A 24,617-nucleotide genomic window follows, 5' to 3' on the forward strand; every position below is an offset into this window, starting at 1 on the left:
GCTACAGTCCATGGGGTCGCAAAGGGCCGGACACAACTAAGCAACTAAACTTACTTTCAGCTTACAGAAAACATTAGCACTGCACCAAAACATTATATGAAACCCATTCACTGAAAACAGCTTTGAAACAATTTTCAAACAGTTTAAAGCTGAAGCAAGTGGTGCTGGGAAACCTGCATGTAAATCAGTGAAATTAGAACACTCCCTCATACCATACACAAAAATAAACTCAAAATGGCTTAAAGACTTAAATATAAGACATTAAACTAAAAAGAAGAAAAAAATAAAAATAAAAAAAAGACATTAAACTCCTAGACCATAAAACTCCTAGAAGAGAACATAGACAAAACAGTTTCTGACATAAATCGTAGCAATATTCTTTTAGATCAGTCTCCCAAGGCAAAAGAAATAAAAGCAAAAACACACAAATGAGACCTAATCAAACCTAAAAATTTTGCATAGCAAAGGAAACCATAAACAAAACAAAAAGACAACCTACAGACTAGGAGAATATATTTACAAACAATGCAACTGATAAGGGCTTAATTTCCAAAACGTATTATATGAACAGCTCAAATAGCTCAGGGTAGAAACAAACAATCCAATCAAAAGATGGGCAGAAGACCTAAATAGACATTTCAAAGAAGACATACAGATGGCCAACAGGCACATGAAAAGACGCTCAATATCACTAATTATTCAGTTCAGTTCAGTTCAGTCACTCAGTCGTGTCTGACTCTTTGCAACCAATCGCAGCACGCCAGTTACCAAAGGGAAAAGTGGGGGGTGAGGGATAAATCAGGAGTTTGGAATTAACAGTTACACACCACCATATATAAAACAGTTAAACAACAAGGACTGGCCGTACAGCACAAGGAACTATTAATATATTCAATACCTTGTAATAACCTACAATGGAAAAGAATCTGAAAAGAATCTAGCAAAAAATGTGAATACAAACACTGAATCACTTTGCTGTATACCTGAAACTAACATAATACTGGAAATCAATAATACTTCAATTTAGAAAAAGCTAGGAAATCTTTCTTTCAAGATAGTAATTACCCAGAATCACAGTATATAAAGCAGATAAATAGAAGGGCTGCTCTGGTTTACGTGGGATGGGGCCTGGATGCCTCATTGCCTTCCCCATAAAGCATCTCCTGGAACTTCCAGGGTGCCTTGCCCCCAACTCAAAACCACTAGTCATAAAAAAGCTTCTTCTTTGTTCCTCTCTGTGATTCTATTCTTATTTCTGTATATATTTATACTTTATTTTTCACATATATTTATACTTTATTTTCATATATATTTATACTTATATATATATTTACACTTTATTTTTTATATCTATATTTATTTTTTTGCTAAATTTTTCTTAAATGTATTGTAGATATCATGACATTCACCCCTAAATCTCCCTTAAATTATCTGTCTCTTAAGAATAAGGAAATTTTCTACATATTATTATTTCACATCTAAGATTACATTAATTTAGTAATTAGCATATATATTTAAATCTCTTGAAAATTTTCTTTGACAGCTTTTGCTTTTCTTTCAGAACCCAAAGTCCTTTATTGCATTTGGTTACGTCACCTTAGTGTCTTATTATCTAGAACAGTGCCTTCCGCACAATTATTTTCTTTCAAGATAATTTTTTTGAAGAGTTCAGTCCAATTATCTTGTAAAGTGTTCTTCATTCTGGATGGTTTGCTTATTTTAGGCATTATGTTCTGATTTACCCTGCAGACATCTGTCTATATAATATCTCAACAAGAACATCCTTAGATTTTCGAGGGCAGCCCTGCTCCACAGTACTCAGAGGTATAGCACATGCCCCTACTTAATCCAGAGGCTGTACCAGATTCCATTACCTGTCATATGGCACTGGGTGACACAGAAGGTGGTCGATCACTGTATCCGTGTACTTGGGCCTGGACAGAAACAAACTCACAATATTTCTGATTTGTTGGCAAACCTTAGGTTGGCTGATTGTGGAGAGCAGGGCACAGATAACTCCCATAATTTCTGGCACCTGAAGAATGAAAAGAAATCGCATAAGACCTTACTGCTGTGGGACATTGATAGTTACAGTGGATACTGTGGTTATTTTGAAGAGGTCCTGGGGGCGACTTTTAATACAGAATGTTTATTATTTTTCAAAAAGTTTATTATTATCAAAACTACTTAAAGTACACCTGTATAAATGTATATGCACATAAAGGGATTTGGAAAAACATATATCCAAACATATTAATGTGTCTTTGAGTGATGGGATATTTACATTTTTGCTTATATATTTTTTCTAATTTTTTCTTAAAGATTATGTATTGGTTTTATAATAAGACAAACTAATAAAAGTTGGAAGGAGGCTGGTTTTTCCCCACTCTGGCTCTGAGAATGGCAGGGAGTCATAGTTGCCTTCCTCCTGCAGAAGTTTATCATGTTCAGGTAAAGCAAACAAGAGCCACTGGGCTTGATCCATTTCTCTGCTTGGACTGCTCTTCCTGCTCCTAGACTTTTGGTTCAAGATCTCTGTCAGAATGTCAGCTTTTCAAAAAGCAGTCCTTGGCAGTCTTATATGAAATAGCCGTTCTTACCACCAGCTGCCAGAAACGGATTGAGGTTGGGCATGTGATGGCATTCTGGCCAATGAACATGGAGGAAAACCAGCTGGGGGCTTCTAGGGAAGATTTTTCTCTCTGATTAAAGGAAGGCAACCTCTCTCTTCTTTGCTGGGTAGCCTTACCTACTCAGAGAGTTGGAAACTGTGGTGGCTCTCTTACTTATGAGTATATGAACAGGTTAACTGGGAATGATGGAAAAACCCCTGGCTCTCTCATAAAGTTGTTGAGTTGCTGGACCAATCCTAAAAAATATACCCTACTTCCAGACTTCTTAATATATGAGGTGATAAACCCTCTGTATAAGCTTCTCACAATTTTTTTTTTTTTACAGCTAAAAGCACCCAAAAGATACAAATGCCCATTTCACCTTCTTTCAATATAGTACTGATCTTTTTGTATCTTTGCTATTTTAATAGATTAAAAAATGGGTTTTCATCATTTTAAAATTATTTTTATTTTTATCCAAGTGCAACATGCACACAATTTTAAAAGTCCAGTGGTATTCAAGGCTCTCTCTGGCCTATTCCCCAGGTCCACACTCCAAAGACAACTACTTTCATCCATTTTATCTCTTCCAGTATGTCCTTCCATATTTATAGATGATATAACCATATTGTTATTTCTTCATGTATCAATTTAATTAAAATAAATTCTCTTTATTTTAAATTTACTAAGTTAGCCTCCCTCTAGGATCACTGATGGCTTGATTTGTAAAATTTGGTACCTTTAACTAACCCAAATGAGGATCTAAACTGGAGTTACCATTCTCATCTACGTTAATTATATTTTCCAAAAAAAACTACAATCTTTTGGAAAATAGGGGCCATACCTCAGATTGAAAAAACAAACAAACCTGCCATCCCTAGTGGCATACACAAAGGTTGTATATGCTTGTTGAATGCATGATTTTTCAGCATTAACTAAATAGACTTAAGGCTTTGACCACGGTCCCTTCAGTGGTTGTTCTCAGTTGTATTCTGCTGAATATGAACAGCAGGAGAGACCTTAGCATCTGTAGGTAGGGACAGGTCTCTGCCTGCATTTTAAACTCAGGAAACGTCCACTGAGCTGTTTACCTTCTCAAACCGGGACTGTGCAGTCTTCACCAATGCTATCAGCAATTCCCCCGCTGACAGCTGCGTGTGTGGATGTTTCAGGTTTTTCAGGCCATCCAGTGTAGCCATTACAAACTGGTAGAGCTCATTGGAATTGAGAAAAACTTCGAAGACCTGAGATGATTTAGGGAAAATGAACTTTCAAGATGAATGGTTTAACAGGAAGAGTCCTGAACAAGGAACAATTCTAAGTCAGCAATCAGAGAAGCATACAAAGATTGTTCAGGGCTCTTTAGTTCTATACTGTTTACAGAAGTGAAAAACTGGAAGCAACCCAGTGTCCCAAGGGAATGTGCCTGGTTTGTTACAACTCCGACTTTTAGAAAGAAGCTTGTACTGACTTCCTTGACAGTCGGGTGGTTAGGACTCTGTGCTTCCACTGCAGGGAGCACGTGTTTGAGTCCCGGTTGAGGAACCAAGATCCTGCAAGCTGTGGATCATGGCCAAAGATAAAAATGCTTGATTACTGAGATCCTCAGAAAGAGTGACACATGATACTTCTATAGGAATAGGAATTAAGGAAAGGCCCTAATGCTCTATGGCTGACAGGGACCCAAGCCTAGCTAAAATAATTTGGAGATGCTTTATTAAAATAATGTGTCATTCTGCTTCTCATTGTACTTTCAGTACAGTTCAGTCGCTCAGTTGTGTCCAAATCTTTGCGATCCCACGGACTGTAGCACACCAGGCTTCCCTGCTCATCACCAACTCCTGGAGCTTACTCACTCAAACTCAGGTCCATCGAGTCAGTGATACCATCCAACCATCTCATCCTCTGTTATCCCCTTCTCCTCCTGCCTTCAATCTTTCCCAGCATCAGGGTCTTTTCCAGTGAGTCAGTTCTTCACATCAGGTGGCCAAAGTATTGGAGTTTCAGCTTCAACATCAGTCCTTCCAATGAATACTCAGGACTGACTTCCTTTAGGATGGACTGGTTGGATCTCCTTTCAGTCCAAGGGATTCTCAAGAGTCTTCTCCAACACCACAGTTCAAAAGCATCACTTCTTCAGCACTCAGCTTTCTTTATAGTCCAACTCTCACATCCATACGTAACTACTGGAAAAACCAAGGCTTTGACTAGACTAACCTTTGTTGGCAAAGAAATGTGTCTGCTTTTAAATACACTGTCTAGATTGGTCATAACTTTCCTTCCAAGGAGCAAGCGTCTTTTAATTTCATGGCTGCAGTCACCACCTGCAGCGATTTTGGAGCCCCTCAAAATAAAATGTCACTGTTTCCATTGTTTCCCCATCTATTTGTCATGAAGTGACTGGGCCGGATGCAGTGATCTTAGTTTTCTGAATGTTGAGTTTTAAGCCAACTTTTTCACTCTCCTCTTTCATCTTCATCAAGAGGCTCTTTAGTTCTTCTTCACTTTCTGCCATAAGGGTGGTGTCATCTGCACATCTGAGCTTATTGATATTTCTGCCGGCAATCTTAATTCTAGCTTGTGTCTCATCCAGCCAAGCATTTCACATGATATACTCTGCATATAAGTTAAATAAGCAGGGTGCTGTACTCCTTTCCTGATTTGTAACCAGTCCATTGTTCCAAGTCTAGGTCTAATTGTTGCTTCTTCACCTGCATACAGATTTCTCAGGAGGCAGGTCAGGTGGTCTGGTATTCCCATCTCTTTAAGAATTTTCCACAGTTTGTACATGACAGTGAATAAAGTCCTCCACATAATTGTAATAGGTATAATCTACTAGGCATTTCCCAAGTGATTGGCACTAAGCAAAGCATTTTCTATACTATATCTCATTTGACTCTCGTAACAATTGAGTTATCCTAATTTTTACAGATCCTCATAAACAGATGAGGAAACTGATGTAAAGATTATTTACCTGATACCTTAGACCATATATGAGTAAGATCTGTAGACGTTTTTTCTGTATCAACTATTGTTGCTCAGTCTCTCAGTTGTGTCCAACTCTTCTGTGACTCCATGGTCTGTAGCCCGCCAGGCTCCTCTGTCCATGGGATTTCCCAGGCAAGAATACTGGAGTGGGTTGCCATTTCCTCTGCAGGGGATCTTCCCAACCCAGGTCTCCTGCACTGGCAGGCAGGCTCTTTACCACTGAGCCACCAGGGAAGACCCTGATACCGAGAAGATGTTTGGTATTTGTGGAGTATTGGATAATTACATTAACAAAGAAGTGTATGGTTTTTTAGTAGTTGTATCTGGATCAGTTACACCCATTTTTTTTTTTTAATTAGAGCTTTCTTGTAAGTCTTTTTTGAACTTGCTACAATATTGCTTGTGTCTTTTGGCCACAAAGCATGTGGGATTTTACCTCCCCAACCAGGGATCAAATCTGCACTCCTTGCATTGGAAGATGGTCTTAACCCTTGGATCACCAGGGAAGTTCCTCAAATTCACCCTCTTGAGGTTCCTTTTTGTGACAAGGATTTACATTTGCATGGGGTTGGGTGGGGTTAGGAGAGCAATTGGGTACAGAGCTGGTCTGAAAAAATGTCCACACAGTGATACTGGCCTCACTGACGGTCTGACAGAAATCCCTTAAACTCACAGGGCAAAATGAGTGACAGTCATGGCCATTACCTCATCTCCAAACTATGAAATGTTCAGAAAGCAAATTCTCTGGGCAATCTTGTATGTTTAGTTTTACAAGAAATGAACGGACCTTTTCCCAAAGTGGTTTTATCATTTCACATTCTCATGAATAAATGTATGAGACTTCTGTTGTTTCCCATCCTCTCCAATATTTCAAGCTATCTGTCTTTAAAATTTTAGCTGTTCTAATTACCTGGGCAATTCTGAAGGGACAACTATAGAACTGCTTAATATTGTAGAGTTCTAGGAGTTCTCGACATTTTTTCATTGCTCTTTTCAGGCTTTGGCGATTTTTCTTGTCGTAAGTGATACCTGAGAAAATAATATAACATATTAATACTTTGACTTATTTCCTTTTTCTTGATTTTGCAAGTCTGGTTGATCTTCAGGTTGAAGTGGCTCCCCAGTCTTATTCTCGTCTTTTTCACTTGAGTAAAAATGCTCATTTTTACTTTTTACTCCCCGCCCCCCAAAATGGGGGAAGGAGTGTGTGTTAATCTGATTTGCTTCTCTTCTGTGGAAGAGCAATATATAAAAAGAGCTGAAAGAAAAGAGAAGAGCTCTTTGTAAGAGCTTTTGAGTGATTTGGAAATACAAATGAGGCAAATTAAACCATTTATTTCCCCATTGGTGAGGCCTTTCGAGGGGTCTTCCGCTGAAGCTTGTAAAGTGAAAGTGAAGTCGCTCAGTCGTGTCCGACTCTTTGCAACCCCATGGACTGTAGCCTACCAAGTTCCTACATCCATGGGATTTTCCAGGCAAGAATACTGGAGTGGGTTGCCATTTCCTTCTCCAGGAGATCTTCCCGACCCAGGGATTGAACCTGGGTCTCCCATATCGTAGGCAGACGCTTTACCATCTGAGCCACCAGGTAAGTCCTTAGGTCCCCACAAGAATTTACAGTTTTGTACTGAGTTTGATAATTCTGTAATCAGAATTATGTGTCTAGTTTTGCTGATACTGAGTCTGCCAAAATGCCCTAACAGTGTTTTGTTTTCCTCCTGTTTTATCTCATCTTCACTGGAAATTTATCTCTAGGAAGTATCTGAGCTCATGGTTGATCTACAGGAAGTATCTGAGCTCATGGTTGATCTACAGGAAGTATCTGAGCCCATAGTTGATCTACAGGAAGTATCTGAGCCCATAGTTGATCTATGGGAAGTATTTGAGCCCACGGTTGAGGATACTGTTTCTCCAACTATAAGCTCTTTGTGAGATGGGACCTTGCCTGTTTTACTCACCAACGCATCCCTCGAACAAGAAGTGCTTCATAAATATTTGCTGAACGAAACACCAGCTGTGTTCCCGTGGCTATATGTCTCAGCAGACAAAGCTCATGCTCAGAGCTGCCCAGAAATGAGACTGCTGCTTTGGGAAGCAGAGCACTATGTTGTCCTTGGTATAAGCAAGCCCAGGCAGGGCAACTGCTTGCTAGGGATAGAACAGTCTCAGACTCAACACTGGGGGAAGTCTGGGCTGGGTATCTTCTGAAATTTCTTCCAACTGTGGGGATCGGTGATTCACTCCTTGACCACCATGGCCCTCTGTTATTCAAACTCCTCAAGCTCATACCTGCTGAGTGTCCTTGCTCATGCTGTTCCTTCTGCCTTATACACTCTTCTTATCACTTCACCTGACTAAATGCTATTTTTTAGGTTATCTTCAGAGAGGCCATTTCTGAACCCCACGAGTAGATTTAATCCTTACTCATGGCCTCTGTAATTTCCCTTCAGAGCAGTCAAATGTTTATAACAGTTATTTGCTGACTCTCTGATTCTCTGATGCCCCCACTAGATCGTGTGTTACATCTAAGGATTGTGTGTGTGCTTAGTTGTATCCGACTCTTTGCAACCCCACAGACTATAGCCCACCAGGCTCCTCTGTCCATGGCATTTTCTAGGCAAAAATACTGGAGTGGGTTGCCATTTCCTTCACCAAGGGATCTTCCCAACCCAGAGATCGAACCCATGTCTCTTGCATCTCCTACATTAGCGGGCAGATTCTTTACCACTGTGCCACCTGTGAAGCCCACATAAAGACTGGACCACTTATTTTCTGCTTACTGTTAGATCTGAGTAAGGACTCAGTAAATGTTCCTGGGATAAACACATAAAGGCAAACCCAAAGGATGGCAAGAACTTCTTCTACTTCCAACTGAACTAATTACCCCAGCTTGTCCACAGGGCCACACGTTTTCTACTCCAACTCCATGGTCATGCACATGGCTGACGCTGATGGGTCTCATCCAGTGTTACCCTTCTCATTATTAAGTCAGTGTGGCTCTATCTTTGCCTAGGGACGGGGTACCCTTCTATGAACCAGGGTAAAAGTCTTTCTAGAATGTGGGCAGTGAGTGCACAAGGAGGCCTGGTGCTTTTTGTGCTATGCTGGAGAATTGACTCAGGGCCTCACTGCCTCTGGCAGCGCCTTACACTTCAGCTTCAGGGTGATGTGCAGCAGGTAGTGCATCCCCTCCGCAGCCTCCTCGGCCACCTCTTTCAGTGGGTCCCCGCACAGCAGAGCCATCAGAGCCACCACCTGTCCAAGTCTTTGGAATCGCACTGGAAGCTAATTAGGAAGCAAAAGAAAAATACCATTAGACTGCACGTGCATTTGGAGCCTCAGATTTCAACTGTAGAAGTAATTCTCCTGGAACCTCCTGCTCAAGAGAAGGGCCACTGTTATATCCAGCCCTTGGATCTTCTGAGTTAACATTTAACATGTGTAGATACAATGTATCCAGCAGATGCTATTATGCAGGACAAATTCTAATTTAAAATAAGCAACTTGAAAAATGCTTTGTGTATAAAGATGTTCATTCTAGCACTGTTTTTATTAATTTTTTTCTTCTTAAATATTTATTTTTGGCTGCACTGGGTCTTAGTTGCATGTGGGATCTTTTGTTGTGGTGTACAGGCCTCTCTCTAGTTGTGGCTCTCCGGGTCACTAGTTGCAGCTTATGGGCTTCGTTGCCCTGGGCCATGTGGTACCACAGTTCCCCAACTGGGAATAGAATCAGTGTCCCTGCACTGGAAGGTGAGCTCAATCACTGGACCACCAGAAAAGTCCCTCTAGCATGGTTTTTAAAGACCACATATTCAAACTAATTGCCAATAGCAATAAGAACTATACTGTTCATGGGGTTCTCAAGACAAGAATGCAGAAGTGGTTTGCCATTCCCTTCTCCAGTGGACCACGTTTTGTCAGAGGGAACGCACTGGTCATAGCAAATATCCTCTTTCAACAACACAAGGGACGACTCCACACATGGACATCACCAGATGGTAAACACTGAAATCAGACTGATTATATTCTTTGCAGCCAAAGATGGAGAAGCTCTATATGGTCAGTAAAAGCAAGACCAGGAGCTGACTGTGTCCCAGATCAGGAACTCCTTATTGCTAAATTCAGACTTAAATTGAAGAAAGTAGGGAAAATGACTAGGCCATTCAGGTATGACCTAAATAAAATGCCTTACAATTATACAGTGGAAGTGACAAATAGATTCAAGGGATTAGATCTGATAGACAGAGTGCATGAAGAAATATGGATGGAGATTTATAACATTGCACAGGAGGCGGTGATCAAAACCACCCCCAAGAAAAAGAAAAGCAAAAAGGCAAAATGGTTGTCTGAGGAGGCCTTACAAATAGCTGTGAAAAGGCAAAGGAAAAAAGGAAAGATATACTCATCTGAATGCAGAGTTCCAAAGAATAGCAAGGAGAGATAAGAAAGCCTTCCTCAGTGATCAATGCAAAGAAATAGAGGAAAACAATAGAATGGGAAAGATTAGAGATCTCTTCAAGAAAATTAGAGATACCAAGGGAACATTTCATGCAAAGATGGGCACAATAAAGGACAGAAATGGTATGGACCTAACAGAAGCAGAAGATATTAAGAAGAGGTGGCAAGAATATACCCAAGAACTATACAAAAAAGATCCTCACGAACCAGATAATCAGGATGGTGTGCTCACTCACCAAGAGCCAGACATCCTGGAATGCGAAGTCAAGTGGGCCTTAGGAAGCATCACTACGAACAAAGCTAGTAGAGATGAAGGAATTCCAGTTGAGCTATTTCAAAACCTACAAGATGATGCTGTGAAAGTGCTACACTCAATATGCCAGCAAATTTGGAAACTTGGCAGTGGCCACAGGACTGGAAAAGGTCAGTTTTCATTCCAATCCCAAGGAAAGGCAATGCCAAAAATGCTCAAACTATCATACAGTTGCACTCATCTCACATGCTAGCAAAGAGTATTGTTCAACATTATCCAAGCCAGGCTTCAACAGTATGTGAACTAAGAAATTCCAGATGTTCAAGCTGGATTTAGAAAAGGCAGAGGAACCAGAGATCAAATTGCCAACATCTGCTGGATCATCGAAAAAGCAAGAGAGTGCCAGAAAAACATCTACTTCTGCCTTATTGACTATGCCAAAGCCTTTAACTGTGTGGACCACAACAAACTGGAAAATTCTTCAAGAGATGGGAACACCAGACCACCTGACCTGCCTCTTGAGAAATCTGTACGCAGGTCAGGAAGCAACAGTTAGAACTGGACATGGAACAACAGACTGGTTCTAAATAGGGAAAGGAGGACACCAAGGCTGTATATTGTCACTCTGCTTATTTAACTTATATGCAGAATACAGCATGTGAAATGCCTGGCTGGATGAAGCACAAGCTAGAATCAAGATTGCCAGGAGAAATATCAATAACCTCAGATGTGCAGATGACACCACCCTTATGGCAGAAAGCAAAGAGGAACTAAAGAGCCTCTTGATGAAAGTGAAAGAAAAGAGTGAAAAGCTGGCTTGAAATTAACATTCAAAAAATGCAAATCATGGTATCTGGTACCATCACTTCATGACAAATAGATGGGGAAACAATGGAAACAGTGATAGGCTTTACTTTCCTCGACTCCAAAGTCACTGCAGATGGTGACTGTAGCCGTGAAATTAAAAGATGCTTGCTCCTTGAAAGAAAAGTTATGACCAACCTAGACAGCATATTAAAAAGCAGAGACATTACTTTGCCAACAAAGGTCTGTCTAGTCAAAGCTATGGTTTTTCCAGTAGTCATGTATGGATGTAAGAGTTAGACCATAAAGAAGGCTGAGCACTGAAAGATTGATGCTTTTGCACTGTGGTGTTGAAGAAGACTCTTGAGAGTCCCCTGGACAGCAAGGAGATCAGACCAGTCAATACCAAAGGAAATCAGTCCTAAATATTCATTGGAAGGACTGATGGTGAAGCTGAAACTCCAATACTTTGGCTACCTGATGTGAAGAGCTGACTTATTACAAAAGACTCTGATGCTAGGAAAGACTTAAGGCAGAAGAAGAAGGGGATGACAGAGGACAAGATGGTTGGATGGCATCACCTACTCATTAGACATGAGTTTGATCAAGCTCTGGGAGAGGGGGAAGGACAGGGAAGACTGGCATGCTATAGTTCATGGGGTCACAAAGAGACAGACACAACAGAGTAACTGAACAACAATGAGAACTATGAATACAACCATTAGGAAACAAGTATCCCAAGAATTTATAATAAGTTGGGAATGAATTAGCCTTGGTGGTTCAAATGGTAAAGACTCTTCCTGCAATGAAAATTCAGTGAAGATTCAATCCCTGGGTTCAATCCCTAGGGCAGGCAGATCCTCTGGAGAAGGAAATGGCACCCCTCTCCAGCACTCTTGCTTGGAGAAGTCCACGGACAGAGAAGCATGGCAGTCTGCACTACATGGGATCACAGTCAGACACAACTGAGTGACTAACTTTCACTTTTCCCTTTTTTCATGAATATGTGCTAGTTTGCTAAGTGATAAAGTCAGATACAAAGGAGATATACCAACTGACAATATTTTAAAATTTTATTTATAGATATTTTACCATATTATGGAAAAAAAAAGTCAAGTAGCTGGTCAAAACCTACCAGAAAAAGAAATACAATTTAAAATCAACAGTGAATCCAGTGGGACCAATAAAAAAAAAATGAAGGCAGAAAAGATAAATGAAGTTAAGGATTTTGTTAGTATGCAGAATGCATGATCATCTTTTGCTCAAACTAGGCCACAGAGCTAGGCTTCAAACTTTCTCAGGGTTCATGCAGAGGAATGCACCTAATATGATTCACACTGTCCATGAAGTGAGAAGCAAATAGCCATATGAGGCAGCGCAACTGTTTCTAAGATTGAGGCAGAAAGAAACTTCCACTGTGGCTTTTCAGAAAAATATACTGAGATAGTGGAAACAACAGCTTCTACAACCTATGAACACGTTTAACAGAGAAACACATATGCAAACTGTGTAAGATCTTTCATTCTCTGATAATATGTTCATTCATTCAATCAACAAACACTGAGTATCCATTATGTGCCAGGTACTGGTTATGACTATAGCACTTATGGATAAGGCACTTGGACTGGCAATGGGGACACAAACAGTGAACCTTCCTCAGAAAAATCCAGAAGACTGCACCACACAAAATTCTGCATAGAACTTTCTGGATGTTCACAGACCCCTTGGGCACCTAAGTTAAGCACCCTTACATTGGCAGTTCTTGCCAGGAAGAAAATGCTGAGGAGGTTCTGCTGAGCCTAGAGGGAGATTATGTATAGGAAGAAGTCATTTGAAACTCTTGTCTTTAGTCTGCAGCCAAAATTAGAGTTTGAGGAAGAAACATGCATTGTGGTCAACAGTAGGGTAGCCAGTGAGCACAGAATAATAAGGTAGTCAGTGATGGCTAGAAGTCATGTGCTCTCATTGACTAAACAGAGGACAAGGGAAGTAGCATTGTTTGAGGGGCTGAGCTTCAGTAGGGAGGTGGCAAGTTTGGATGTGTTTTCAAAGGGAGAAATAAGAAAGGTAGTGGCATGCTGTCCTTTTGACTGTTTGAATATTCACATCAGTGGTAAATTCTCTGAGGAATTCTCATAAAGACCTACTATTCCTACTCTCCCCCAACTTCTCTTCCAATTCCTGGGCCTTACTATGCAGTTTGGAGAAATGGTGGATGGAGAACATAAGAGACTCCAGTGTGGAGAAGATCTACTGAGGAAAGAAGAAAGAGATTTTGTAGATGACAAAGGAACAGATCAGGAAAGAGGATCTGAGTTTGGGGAATTATTTTTAGGAATTATGGGAGAGAATTCAGAACAGCTGGAAAGTGAGAGTGCAAAAGGGAGATGAGAGGATTTAAAAGAGGTGTTGTAGAACCATTTTCTCCGAGATACGGGAGATATTTAAATTGACTTACACACTTATACTTGCCTGCTACACTTTACTGCTTCAAACTCTTGTGCATCCCTTTGGGGATGCAAGATTACTAAACACAGTACCTGCCCTCAAGCTGCTCACTTAGGGGAGAGGAGCAGATAAGTGAATAAATGCCAAATGTTATTACATGAGCACCAAGAAGTCACCAGTCTGGGGAGCCATAAACAGGAGGGGAACTGGGCAGGTAAAAGGATAGCTCTGGATCCTTCATCTTCAACTGGAGGTCAACTTACTTGCAGGCTGAGATGTTTGAATAAACACTTCAGAACTTGAGTCATGCTGGTTGTGGCCCGTTCCCGTTCATGGTCTTTGTCTGACTGTAACCAGGGGTGCATGTGCTGTGAAAAACAAATGGTTAAGCAGCTTGATCTAGGAAAATAATCCAAAAGTCACGAGCTCATATTTTACCAACATTGTTTAATTTCTGTAATAGGTACTCAAAGACTTTCTGATAGAACTGGCTTTCTATTATAATCCTAGAAAATCTTTGCACTTAAGATATTTATACATAACAGGAGGCATTCAGTTTGCTTTTACAGAGTACAATGGAAAACTTGAAACTAACTTTTTACATTTAAAAAAATGGTTTATCAGGAAGATCTGTGATAACACCATGTTCTTTTGGAAGAAGTGTGGAGGGAAAAGTCCCACATGTAACTCTGTGCATGCACACTCAGTCGCTAAGTCACGTCCAATTCTGTGCGAATCCATGGCTGTGGCCCGCCAGACTCCTCTGGTCATGGAATTTTCCAGACAAGAATACTGGAGTGGATTGCCATTTCCTGCTCTATGAGATCATCCCAATCCACAGACTGAACTTGCATCTCCTGTCTCTCTTGCACTGGCCTACCACTGTGCCTTCTGGGAAGCCTGCCACATGTCACTACCACATCTGAAAACATTTTCCTAAATGACAAACCAGTTCTTGCTGCAAATGATAGTAGTGGGATGACAAACAACCACAAAGATCTAGGAGTCACATGGTCCAGCTTCTATTGGTGCTTATATTCTACACTTTATTTTCTCTTCATCCAACTTTCTTCAATTATTTTTATTCCCTACTTCTGTATGTTTTTAGCCTTATGAAGTCTATTTAGGAAAGAGAGAAAATCAATGATGTGCTATTAAGGAGCTTTGAGGATGGGAAATTGCATCTGCCTGAATCACCGACCTAGAGCCAGACATCCTGGAATGTGAACTCAAGTGGGCCTTAGGAAGCATCACTATGAACAAAGCTAGTGGAGGTGAAGGAATTCCAGTTGAGCTATTTCAAATCCTAAAAGATGATGCTGTGAAAGTGCTGCACTGAATATGCCAACAAATGTGGAAAACTTAGCAGTGGCCACAGGACTAGAAAAGGTCAGTTTTCATTCTAATCCCAAGGAAAGGCAATGCCAGAGAATGCTCAAACTACCATACAGTTGCACTCAACTCACATGCTAGCAAAGAGTAATGTTCAACATTCTCCAAGCCAGGCTTCAACAGTACATGAACTGTGAAATTCCAGATGTTCTGGAATTTTAGAAAATCTAGATGTTTCTGGATTTAGAAAAGGCAGAGGAACCAGAGATCAAATTGCCAACATCTGCTGGATCATCAAAACAACAGAGTGCCAGGAAAACATCTACTTCTGCTTTATTGACTATGCCAAAGTCTTTGACTGTGTGGACCACAACAAACTGGAAAATTCTTCAAGAGATGGGAATACCAGACCACCTGACCTGCCTCTTGAGAAATCTGTATGCAGTTCAGGAAGCAACAGTTAGAACTGGACATGGAACAACAGACTGGTTCTAAATACGGAAAGGAGTACATCAAAGCTGTATATTGTCACTCTGCTTATTTAACTTATTTGTAGAGTACATCATGAGAAACTCTGGGTTGGATGAAGCACAAGCTGGAATCAAGATTGCCAGGAGAAATATCAATAACCTCATATATGCAGATGACACTACCTTTTGGCAGAAAGTGAAGAAGAACTAAAGAGCCTCTTGATGAAAGTGAAAGAAGAGAGTGAAAAAGCTGGCTTAAAACTCATTCAGAAAACTAAGATCATGGCATCTGGTCACATCACTTCATAGCAAATAGATAGGGAAACAGTGACAGACCTTATTTTTTGAGCTCCAAAATCACTGCAGATGGTGACTACAGCCATGAAATTAAAAGATGCTTGCTCCTTGGAAGGAAAGTTATGACCAACCTAGACAGCATATTAAAAAGCAGAGACAGTATTTTGGCAATAAAGATCTGTCTAGTCAAAGCTGTGGTTTTTCCAGTGGTCACGTATGAATGTGAGAGTTGGACTATAAAGAAGGCTGAGCACTGAAGAACTGATGCTTTTGAACTGTGGTGTTGGAGAAGATTCTGGAGAGTCCCTTGGACTTCAAGGAGAGCTAACCAATCCATCCTAAAGGAGATCAGTCCTGAGCGTTCATTGGAAGTACTGATGCTAAAGGTGAAACTCCAATACTTTGGCCACCTGACTCGAAGAACTGACTCATTTGAAAAGACCCTGATGCTGGGAAAGATTGAAGGCAGGAGGAGAAGGGTATGACAGAGGATGAGATGGTTGGATGGCATCACGGACTCAATGGACTTGAGTTTGAGGAAGCTCCAGGAATTGGCGATAGACAGGGAGGCCTGGCGTGCTGCAGTCCATGGGGTCACAAAGAGTCGGACACAATTGAGCAACTGAACTGAACTGAGAATGAGAAATTGTATCTGCCTGAAACAGTCAGGGAAGGATTCATGGAGGAGGAGCTTCACAAAAAGTGTGGCATTTCAGGTAGAAGAAATGGCTTGAATTAAGTTAGGAAGGCAGGAAGGTTTAAGGCAAACCAGATAAATGAGAGAAACCCAATGTGGCTGGAGTGTTGATGTATAAATAGAAGAGGGATGAGAAATAATGTCTGGCTTCCCCGGTGGCTCAGTGCTAAAGAACTCGCCTGCCAATGCTGGAGATGTAGGAGACTGGGTCGAGCCCTGGGTTGGGAAGATCCCCTGGAGGAGGCAATGGCAACTCACTCCAGTATTCTTGCTGGAAAAATCCCATGGACAGAGAAGCCTGGCAGGCTACGGTCCATAGAGTCACAAAGAGTTGGACGCGACTGAGCACAAGCATGAAAAATAATGTTAAGGTCTGCTGTGGCAAAGATTAGTATCCATCTGTATAAAGGTGCAAGTGATTAATAATAGTTTAAAGGATTATCCCTTTCTAGAATAGTTGCATCTAAAAAAGGAGAAAGAGAGTAAGATGCTTGAACTGCAGTGAATGCACTCCAATGAGTAACACCCTATTGGTGGAATGGCACTGGAACGGGTACAGGTGATGGCAGGTGGCCATGAACAACCTTGCCTGGCAGGCAGCTGCCTATTTACTCCTTCACGAGGCTGACCCTGTTCTCTTGATCACTGATTGAAGCCCTTCTATAGTAACGAGCAAAAATAATTTAAGGAATAATTATAGCAAGCATTTAAACCATTTTTGAAGGGCATTTATTCAATACTCATGGTAATTATTATCTCCATGTAAAGGTGAGGAGACAGACTTCCTTGTGGTCCAGTGGTTAAAAACCCGCCTGCCAACACAGGGGACACAGGTTTGATCTCTGGTCCCGGAAGAACTGACTCGCCTTGAGGCAACTAGGCCCGTGTGCCACTATTGAGTCCATGAGCCTTGATCCTGTGCTTTGCAACAAGAGAGGCCACCTCAATGAGCAGCCCGTGCACCGCAGAGTAGGCCCACTCACCACAACTGCAAAAAGCCTGTGCTTTTGAAGAACAAAGACCCACTGCAGCCATAAATAAATAGATAAGTATTTTTTAAATTTAATTTTATTTTTTCATTTATTTTTATTAGTTGGAGGCTAATTACTTTATAATATTGTAGTGGTTTTTGCCATACCTTGACATGAATCAGCCATGGATTTACATGTGTTCCCCATACCGATCCCCCCTCCCGTCTCCCTCCCTAGATAAGCATTTTTAAAAGGTGAAGACTGCAAGATCAAATTCCTTGCTGAATGTATTTAACCAATGAATGGCAGAGAGTCAGAATTTGAACCCAAGTCTGACTCAACACGAAGAGCTGATACTCACCTATTATAAAAAGTGAAAGTGAAAGTGTTAGTCCCTTAGTCGCGTCTGACTCTTTGCGACCCCATGGACTGTAGCCCACCAGGCTCTTCTGTCCATGGAATTTTCCAGGTAAGAATACTGGAGTGGGTTGCCATTTTCTACTCCAGGGGATCTTCCTGACCCAGAGATCAAACCTGTGTCTCTTGAATTGCAGGCAGATTCTTTACCATCTGAAACACCAGGGAAGCCCATACTTGCCTATTATGTTGCCTCTTAAAACTTAAGCCTTCCATATTTTTTTCTTCCACTTTCACCAGTTAATAGGAACAGTTACCCATTCTCTCCTGATATCCTGTTTACCTTAAAAATTATGTCAAGATTTTCCAAATGTCGGTCTTTTATCACCAAACTCTGGAGCATCTCAACAAACGCCTGAAATGTCTGCCTGTAGAGACACTGCAAAGGCACAGGGTTAGTGAGGACCCCGCGGGAAGTTCTCCCACACTGTACACTTCAAGGCTCTCCTGGTTATCTCAGACCTTACTCAAAGGTGAAGGACCTTTGAGTAAAATACTAGCAGGCAGTATGTGACTTGAGGTGAAACAATAAATCTTCATTTCAAATGGATATCTCAGCCTTACCAGGAACCCAGGTAACTGATTCTCACTACATGTGAGAGTCACTTATGGGTTATCAACATACTTTTAAAGCTTGACTTGTGAATCTTTCCGATACCTTGAAACCCAGGAGAACAAAGTCCCCTTTGGCAACTGCTTCACCTTCCAGTTCACCAGCTGCAGAAGGAAATACAGCCTTGGCCCTGCCCTTCTTCTTATCTCTGCTTGAAAGCTTTTCTTCCAGAGATGTTCACACACCCTCTCTGCAACTGTCACCTCATCAGGAAGCCTCTCTCTGGCCACCTGATGCATAGGGCTGGCCAACAAGTTCATTTAGCTTTCCCATAAGATGTTATTGAAAAACTAGGCATATGAATGTTCCCGTCTTATTGTAAAGCCAAAAGCAGGAAAAGAAGGAATGAAGGGAAGAAGACAAAATAAAGTGGGATTAAAAAAAAAAAATTATTTAAGAACCTATTTTATTCGTCTCCTGCACTGGCAAACAGATTCTTTGCCAACTGTGCCACCTATTTCATTCACCAGACTTCGCTTAAATGGTTTTTGGTGAGTTCCAAAAAATCGAATGTACTTTCAAAAAGCCAAGATCAGCTGACCCTGTGGCTGGCGAGTTACTCTGGCAAGGTGTGAGTTACCTGTGAATTGTAGGATCCGCCTGGCATGATTTCCTGCGGATGGGTGAGGATCTTGATAGAGGGCAGAGCGATTACACTTTTGGTGACAAGACTGAACAGGTCAGCTCGATCTTCAGAACCAAACAGCAAGTAGACATCTTGGTAACTAAGAAAAGACAGTTTGTGAATAGCTAGCTGGGAAGAATCTGATTTGATGTTGATAAGCAGGAATCCAAGTGACCCCAAAGGGAAGGAGAGACTGTTTGGTATATCATTCTAATGGAGGAGACCAATGGCACGCTTGTCAGTCTGTCTGGACAAACCTCGCAAAGGTTAAGAGGAGGAGTTTCAGGCTCAGAGCTTCCAATCTGGTCCCTTCCTTCCCCCCGAATCCACAAGAGTGACTCCTCAGGTTTTTCTCCAGTTCAACGACAGAAGGAAGCCAGCTAGAGTCTGATACAGCAAACCACAATTTTCCAAAGTGTATTGTGCTGAATGCTTGCTATTTTTTGGGTTTGAGTTTGGGGACTGCTGAGAGGACCCAAGTTTAAAAACCTTTTAACTACAGGACTTCTTGGGACCTTTAATCAGTTAACGTGCCTTACTAAACTCTAAGAGAGGTAAATAGCAGACAGCCCTTCCCAATTTCTTAGGCCATGGACTTCTGCTGACATGAAGCATATACAGGAATACCTTTACACTGAATATACTCTGGACACAACTGAGCTCCACAGAGGTTCTAGTAGGTCTTTGAGATACAGATGAAAGCCAACTTCTTACACAGAAACATGGATCTGACTTCCCCTTCTCTTTCTAAATAGTTTTCAGGAATCAAAAATAGGGAGCATGTCTGTGGACTCTGGCACTGGCCCTGAATGAGGAAGCAGGATGCACGCATAGGGGGCATGCGGGTCTCACCTGAAGTCAGTGATGGTGATAAAGACCTCCTGGAGCACAGGGCTGAAGAGAGACTGCCGGGGCTCCTCCTCCACCAGCGTCTGCAGTGAGAGGGAAAGAACTTTAGAGAGTCGAGAATGGGCTGAGCCATTAAGCCAGAGGGCACGAGACGTGAACGGCCTGGAATAACCATTGCAGGTCCTCTGGCGGGCCTGCTCCTGGGTTCCGCCCGGCTGGCAGCAGGACTGTGGCCAGGCTAGGAGTTTAGTCTCTGAGGCCTGGCTCTGCCTCTTACTAGCTGTTTGAGTGGCTATCTGCCTGTACCTCACTTTCGTTATCTGTAAAACAAGATAACAGTACTATTTACCTTCATAAGTTGGATGTGATAATTAAATGAGCTAATTCATAATACTCAATGCATGTGTGCTCAGTTGCTTCAGTCGTGTCCAACTTTTTGCAACCCTATGGACTGTATGTAGCCCATCAGGGTTCTCTGTCCATGAGATTTTCCAAGCAAGAATACTGGAGTGGGTTGCCATGCCCTCTTCCAGGGGATCTTTCCAACCCTGGGATCAAACCCACATCTCCTGCGTTGCAGGTGGATACTTTACCCAGTGAGCCAACTGGGAAGCCCATAATACTCAGTAGCCCTCAGTAACTGTAAGATAGTGTCTGTTAGTCATTATTTTCATGACTAGCGATTATTTCCAGTTTAGGCTTCTTAACTCTTCTTGCTACTAAACCAGCCACCTCTTCTCTAGAGCTTAGTCTTATTCTAAGTTGCCTGTCCTGGAAAACAAATAACTTTACAGATTCCAAACTGGCAGAGGGAAAGCAGCTTTGCACTACGGAATAAACCTGCAGAGTGGTAGGAAAAAAGAGGCTCTGGAGCTGGACACACCTGGGTTTGAGCACTGGCTCTGACTCCCTTGCTCCCTGTGACCCTGTGTGTCATACTGAACTTCCCTGTGCCTGAGTTTCCTTATCCGGATGGAGAAGATGAGCTCTATCTCAAGGAGCTGAGCTGAAGAGCAGATGTAAACTGTTGTAGGGGCCTCCTTATAGGACTATCTACCCAGCCTTTCTGGCAACTGCCTTCGGCCATCAACAGCGGGTGTTCCACAGCCACGTTTCTTTAATATTTATTTATCCAGTTGGGCCAGGTCTTAGCTGCCACAAGCATGATTTTCGATCTTCATTGTGTCATGCAAGATCTTTAGTTGCAGCATGCAGGATCCTTAGTTGCGACATGTGGGATCCAGTTCCCTGACCAGGGATTGAACTGTGTCCCTTGCACTGGGAGCATGGAGTCTTAGCCACTGGACCAACAGGGAAGTCTGCACACAGCCATGTTTCTGCTAAGTCATTTTGTTCCACTAACCACAACTCATCTGTCTAGGAGTACACACCACAAAGTCAACTCACTAGGTTCTCTCTCTTAGGAATGCTAAACTGAGACAAGGAGCCTCCATCTCTGTCTGGCTGGTCTATGAAAAGGAGAAAATTTAAAATTTGGGAGCACTGCCTTATGGATGGGGTAACCAAAAGAGCAAATTTTGGCAGGACAGAGGTGAGAGGGGGGAGAAGAAAGGGGAGGAGGAGGGAGAGGGAGGGAGATGGAAATGCACACAAAGGAGGAAAGAGGTGGAATGTTCTCACTGGGCATGCAGAAATTTGTGTGTGTGTGTGTTGGGGGGGGAGGATTTCATTTCCTTTCTGGAGCAAGATGCTCTTCCTATCACAGGATTCTAGGGAACACACAATGATCCTAAGAATAGATCTCCCCTTTTAGGTTTCTCTTGCCTGCCACCCAAAAGATCTCATTTAGAACTTAGGACAGTGCCCAGGAGGCAGTGCTCAACAAACATGCCTTTTTCTGAGTTTTTGCTTTCTCTTTTCTTGTCTCACTTTTCAACTCTGGTCAGGTCTTGCAGATGGACTACTTGTTCTTTCTGATTTCCTCATGGAGCTTACTTATTTGTATGGTTCACAGTCTGGAAGGGACAAAGCATCAGACTTGGCCTTCAGGCTGATAGGCCTCTACTCACTCAGATCTACTTTTCTCAAGGGCATCATCACTAAGGTCACTGGGACAACCTGGCATTTGGGTGTTAAAAGGTGAGCACATCATCCTCCCATGAAAAGGACAGGACTCCTCTGCCTGTAGTTGCTGAGGATGGCATCCTTTCCCAGGCTTGTCAGAGAGATGATTTATGGTTTCTCTCCTCTATTTACTTCCCACGTCTGATCTATCACAGTGATAGCCCCTTCCTGCTTTGCACAGATTCTGACTCTCCATCACTATAGCCATATTTCTACATATTCCTGTAACCACTCCCACGTGGATGAAGGCAGTGCTTTTTAGCTAAAACACCAGGCCTGCAGTTCTGATTTCAATCTACCTGACCACTTCTGTCAGAATAATCTTTAAAAAAAAAAATTTTTTTTTAATGGAGAATAGTTGATTTATAGTGTTGTGTTAGTTTCAGGTGTACAACAAAGTGAATCAGTTGTACAGACACACACACACACACACACACACACACACACACACACACATATATCTCCACTCTTTTCCCATAAAGGTCATTACAGAGTATTGAGTAGAATTCCCTCAGTAGGTTCTTAACAGTTATCTATTTTACATAGTGTATATATGTCCATCCCAATTTTCCAATTTATCCCTCTTCCCTTTCTCCCTCTGATACCATAAGTTTGTTTTCTATATCTGTGATTCTACTTCTGTTTTTTAAATAAGTTAATTTGTACCCTTTTATAGATTCCACATATAAGTGATATTGTATCTTTTGTTTTTCTCTAACTTACTTCACCCAGTAAGTCTTTTCTTTTTTTAAATCAGTAAGGTATGAAAGGCTTATTATATATTCACAATTATGCTAACCACTATGCGGAATCAGAAGCGGAGAGGCTTTTTGATTGTAAAGTATTTGTGTAGCAGGAACCTCCCGGGTGACTATCCAAATCACAGCACTCACCCTTTCTCTGGGAGCAGCCTCTAATACACAGGGAGGGAGGGATGCCCAGAAGTCATGGCATCATGATACCATGCTGTCCCCTGACACATCCGATTGATGCAGGAGTGGAGAACAGACCCAGCCTGGGCCAAGCAGACTCTCTCCCCCAGAATGTGGAATTAAGGAATGACAGACACAGACAGACTGGGAGCTGCGAGAGGTTAGGGTCATAGTGATGGCAGAGCAGACCCTGCCTTTGAGACTCCTGGAGGTGTCCTGGAATGGGCTCTTTTGGAGTCTTGATAGGTAAACATCTTCCTTAGACTCTAAGCGAGATATTCCAGCATCCTTTGTTGGTTTTAATTTTATATGTAATTATTTGGCTGTGCCAGGTCTTTGCTGTGGCATGAGAACTCTTAGTTGCGGCATGTGGGATCCAGTCCCCTGACTGGGTTGAACCTGGGCCCCTTGCATTGGGAGGGGGAGGCCACTGGACCACCAGGGAAGTCCCCATCCCTTTGTTTTTAACCTAAGTGAGCCAGAGTTGATCTTTGTTGCTTGATTCAAGAAGAATCTTAACCAATATTAACAAAATGAGATATTTGTTTCAAAGGTCTTAATGAAAGCCATACAGATATTACTATCTCCATTTTCCAGGTGGAGCTAGAGGTTCAGAGAAGCAAAGTGGTTTGTCTAAAATCACAAAGGTTGTGCTGGACAGAACTAAAACTGGAAACTGTGTCCTTTGATTCCTAAAGCAGGTCCCTTTCCTCTCCATCCTTCTGCTTCAGGGAGCTCAAACTCTCACTTGGACAACAGGACAGATTTTCCTATTCGTTCAGTCTACTGTGAACTGCTTGTCCTCTGTACTCCTTCAGCATGCATTATTCATGTCATAGAAGAGTCTTCCTAAAACATCATTCTCATCCATTTCTTACCGTGCTGCTCAAGTAACACAGAGCTTCTTCAGTGTTGAGTATATGCTTTACCAGATGACATAGTAGTAGGGTTTTGTGGAGGACCTCAAGGCAGAATTAGGGTGGAGTCTCAAGCTGCCAGAGGAAAACTAAGAGGCATTATGGACAAGTCCTGCTACATTAAAATTCTGCAACAGGAGGACGTTTCTGGTTATCCACTGGTTAGTAATCTACCTTGCAATGGGGGAACATGGGTTGGAGAACTAAGATCCCAAATGCCTGTGAGGCGAGTGAGCCTACATCCCACAAGAAGGGACTCCCCCAGGGTTATGAATAATTCTGCCATAACTCAGGATTACTACTTCGCATAGCCAGATCCTAATTTACCCCTCAAAGCCCCCTACTCACTGGTTCTTTCTCTCAACCCTATTTATCACTTCCTTTTAAGATTAGATCAGGAGATCTATCTGGATTAATTTCACTCAAATCTTGTCATTACTTTATATCCCAATTGTCACTGTAGTTCTTCTCTTTTCTATTAAAGTTCTCCACATATTGTTTACATCTTTTTTGATTTTGAAGTAACAGACATACAATAAACTGTACATATTTAAAGTGTATAGTTTAATGATTTTGAACATAGGTATGTATGCATGAAATCATCACCGTAATCAAGATATAATAATCAAGAACTCCCAAAAGGTCTCTTGTGCTACCTTGTAAATTCTCCCTCCTGCCTCTCCCCACTCTTCTCCTACCTCCAGGAAAGCACTGATGTGATATCACTATAGATAAGTCTTACATTTCCAGAATTTCATGTAAACGGAATCACAGAGTATATTTTCTTTCTATCTGGCTTCTTTCACTTAGTATAATTATTTTGAGATTCATCCAAGTTGTACCACG

The 24,617-nt window shown here is 41.8% G+C and overlaps 1 protein-coding gene across 6 annotated transcripts in view; it reads right to left on the reverse strand.

Moving 5' to 3' along the window:
• The window catches only part of MROH8 (maestro heat like repeat family member 8), a 58,068-nt gene that overhangs the window by 19,834 nt on the left and 13,617 nt on the right, over positions 1–24,617 (reverse strand). For 5 of the 6 annotated variants that reach the window (XM_020892090.2, XM_070472604.1, XM_070472601.1 and 2 more), the window contains exons 5-12: positions 19,841–19,920; positions 18,944–19,088; positions 18,034–18,129; positions 13,830–13,934; positions 8,750–8,885; positions 6,511–6,629; positions 3,704–3,856; positions 1,875–2,035 (exon numbers count right to left, since the gene is read on the reverse strand). In XM_020892090.2, coding sequence (XP_020747749.2) covers positions 1,875–2,035; positions 3,704–3,856; positions 6,511–6,629; positions 8,750–8,885; positions 13,830–13,934; positions 18,034–18,129; positions 18,944–19,088; positions 19,841–19,920 — 995 coding nt within the window. The remainder of the gene's footprint in view (positions 1–1,874; positions 2,036–3,703; positions 3,857–6,510; positions 6,630–8,749; positions 8,886–13,829; positions 13,935–18,033; positions 18,130–18,943; positions 19,089–19,840; positions 19,921–24,617) is intronic. The other variant, XM_070472603.1, reaches the window with a different exon arrangement.

The sequence above is a fragment of the Odocoileus virginianus genome, chromosome 9 (genome assembly GCF_023699985.2).
Source record: "Odocoileus virginianus isolate 20LAN1187 ecotype Illinois chromosome 9, Ovbor_1.2, whole genome shotgun sequence".
Classification (NCBI taxonomy): Eukaryota; Metazoa; Chordata; class Mammalia; order Artiodactyla; family Cervidae; genus Odocoileus; species Odocoileus virginianus.